Here is a 2,227-nt window from a genome sequence, read left to right as displayed (position 1 = left end):
TCTCTCTCTCTCTCTCTTCTCTCTCTCTCTCTCTCTCTCTCTTTCTCTTTCTCCCCCCTCTTTCTTTCTCTCCCCCCTTCCTTTCTTCCTTCCTTTCTTTCTTTCCTTCCTTCATTTCTTCCTTCCTTCCTTTCACCCACCCTTCCTACCTTTCTAGGGCTCGTTGTCTTCATCCACAATGGGCTTTGTGCCCTAGTTTAACATAATGATAAATCCAACCCTGATTATTACCTTTCAGAGAACTATCAGCATGACCTACAATTTATGTTAAATCATTTGCATCAACGAGAATTAGGGTCCTAAACAAATAAACTGCAAGAGAGTTTTGTAGGAAAAAATTTTTGGTGGGTGACACTGTTATTTGCCAGAATTTCAAAAATGTATTTGGGCAAAGCACTTTATAGTTCTGTCTTTCTTAAATACCATGTTGGGTAACAACTAGGCATATCATCATCTTGTAAGATTTATGCCCTAGAGGATTGTTTGAAGTATAGTGCCAAAGGAAATAGCTGAAGGTAACTCATTAGGCAGTAGGACAAATGCAGTCAGTGTATCACAATGAATTCAAATTGGTGAGTTCTTGATCAAGGCTGGAACTGATGACTGATTCCCATGTTAATATTTTAGGCATGAAAATCTGTATATTTTATAATGCTAGCATGTCCACACTAGGGTAAATGTTGTATACCAGTACTGAAGTTCAGGAAGCAGAGACAAGGACACACTTTCTATCAGGTGAAAATATACATTTGTGGGGGTTCTGCTACTGATTCAGTGGGTCTGGGCCTTAAAAATTGCCTGGATGGGACCACCTAAGAATCAGATGCAAGTCACTCAGTTCACTGAAGTAAATGCAAAGTCTAGGTATGACAATGAGGTAACTAAAATGTTACAGAATGAATGTGCACCCATACACATTTTCAGATCTTCAAGCATAAAAATCTACCATGAGAACTGTCCTTAACATATTCAAAGACAAAATGGGTCTAGTAAAGATCTAAGAACCATGGTAACAGCAATCAAAATTGCTATAATTACAAAACCTGCATGAAAGATATAATTAAAGAAAGTCTTCAGAGAATTTTCTGGAAGAAGGTCAAATACAGTTTCCCCATCTTTGAGAGGCTCAGACGTAATGCTTGCTGTTTCAGAGGTCCTTTTAATATGCAATATACATAAGATACAAATTAGACCTGTCAGTTTCTCTAATGTTGATGAAGTGTGTGTTAAAATACTGATAACATGCTTTCTCGTCAAGTGGCCAGGGAATTTGTGATTATCCCTCTGCACACAACACCTGAAACATCTGTGCGGGAAATTGATGAACTCTATGATGTATATCTAGATATAAAACGACTTTGGAAGACTGAGGTTAGTCACCGTTACTCTGGTATGTTTGTGCTACTGAATGAAACCCTGAAATCAACTCTAGTCAGAGCACAGAAGGCACTTTCCCTAGAAGTCACACCACCAGCACAGGATGGAAAGTCCAATTTCTGTGAGCTCTCTCTCAAACATAGTCCCTTTTTCCTGTCTCCTTTCTACGGAGATAACTGTCATACCTTGTGTGGTGAAACGGGGACCCGCCCTCAGCCCTGGGAGACTGAGGTGCTGTCCTGTGGCTCGCAAGCCCCCGTTTCGGTGGGACTATTTCGCTTCGTTAAATGCTGCCACCACTCACTGAATTGAGTTACTGCCTTCCTTGAGAGACAGTGAGACCCCTCTGGCTAAATTCCCCACCTTGAGAAGTGGGTACCTCGATCTTTGGACGCCCCCTGGAGAGTTGGCAACCCCTCAGATTTAGGCCCGTTTGTGTTCCCTGGCCTCCCTTTGCCCCTGGTAACATGCAGAGCGGGGAGGACTATGTGGTTAAGGCACACCAGGCTTTTTAAACTCAAAAAAGGAAGATTTATTCAACTACATACATATTGGGCACAGAAAATAAACACAGACACTTCAACACAACTGGGGCACAGAAAATAAACAGGATAAAAGCGCAATTCCTCTGTCCCTACCCTCACACCCTCTCTACCTCTGTAGTGGGTTGTGGCCTCAGGCCCGGATTTGTGTTTCCCCCTCCTGTTGTGGAGTAGGGTTTCCAAATGGGGGTGGGGAATCCCCTGCTTCGGAGGCCCGATTTCTGCCGCAGCGGAATCGCGCCCCGGGGGGAACTCCGCCCCCGAAGCTACGTCACCAGAGGTGACGCAGCCACGTCGCTCACGTTGGA

General features: G+C 43.5%; 1 protein-coding gene across 1 annotated transcript in view; it reads left to right on the top strand.

Moving 5' to 3' along the window:
• DNASE1L3 (deoxyribonuclease I-like 3) overlaps positions 1-1,371 on the top strand; it is a gene marked incomplete at its 3' end in the record, with an annotated part of 9,015 nt that extends 7,644 nt beyond the window's left edge. The window contains exon 6 of the mRNA XM_015426018.1: positions 1,259-1,371. Within this exon, the coding sequence (XP_015281504.1) occupies positions 1,259-1,371 (113 nt within the window). The remainder of the gene's footprint in view (positions 1-1,258) is intronic.
• Positions 1,372-2,227: the final 856 nt, after the last annotated feature.

The sequence above is a fragment of the Gekko japonicus genome, unplaced genomic scaffold (genome assembly GCF_001447785.1).
Source record: "Gekko japonicus isolate JY-2015 unplaced genomic scaffold, Gekko_japonicus_V1.1 scaffold4946, whole genome shotgun sequence".
Taxonomy (NCBI): Eukaryota; Metazoa; Chordata; class Lepidosauria; order Squamata; family Gekkonidae; genus Gekko; species Gekko japonicus.
This window is presented reverse-complemented; position numbering and strand designations above follow the sequence as displayed.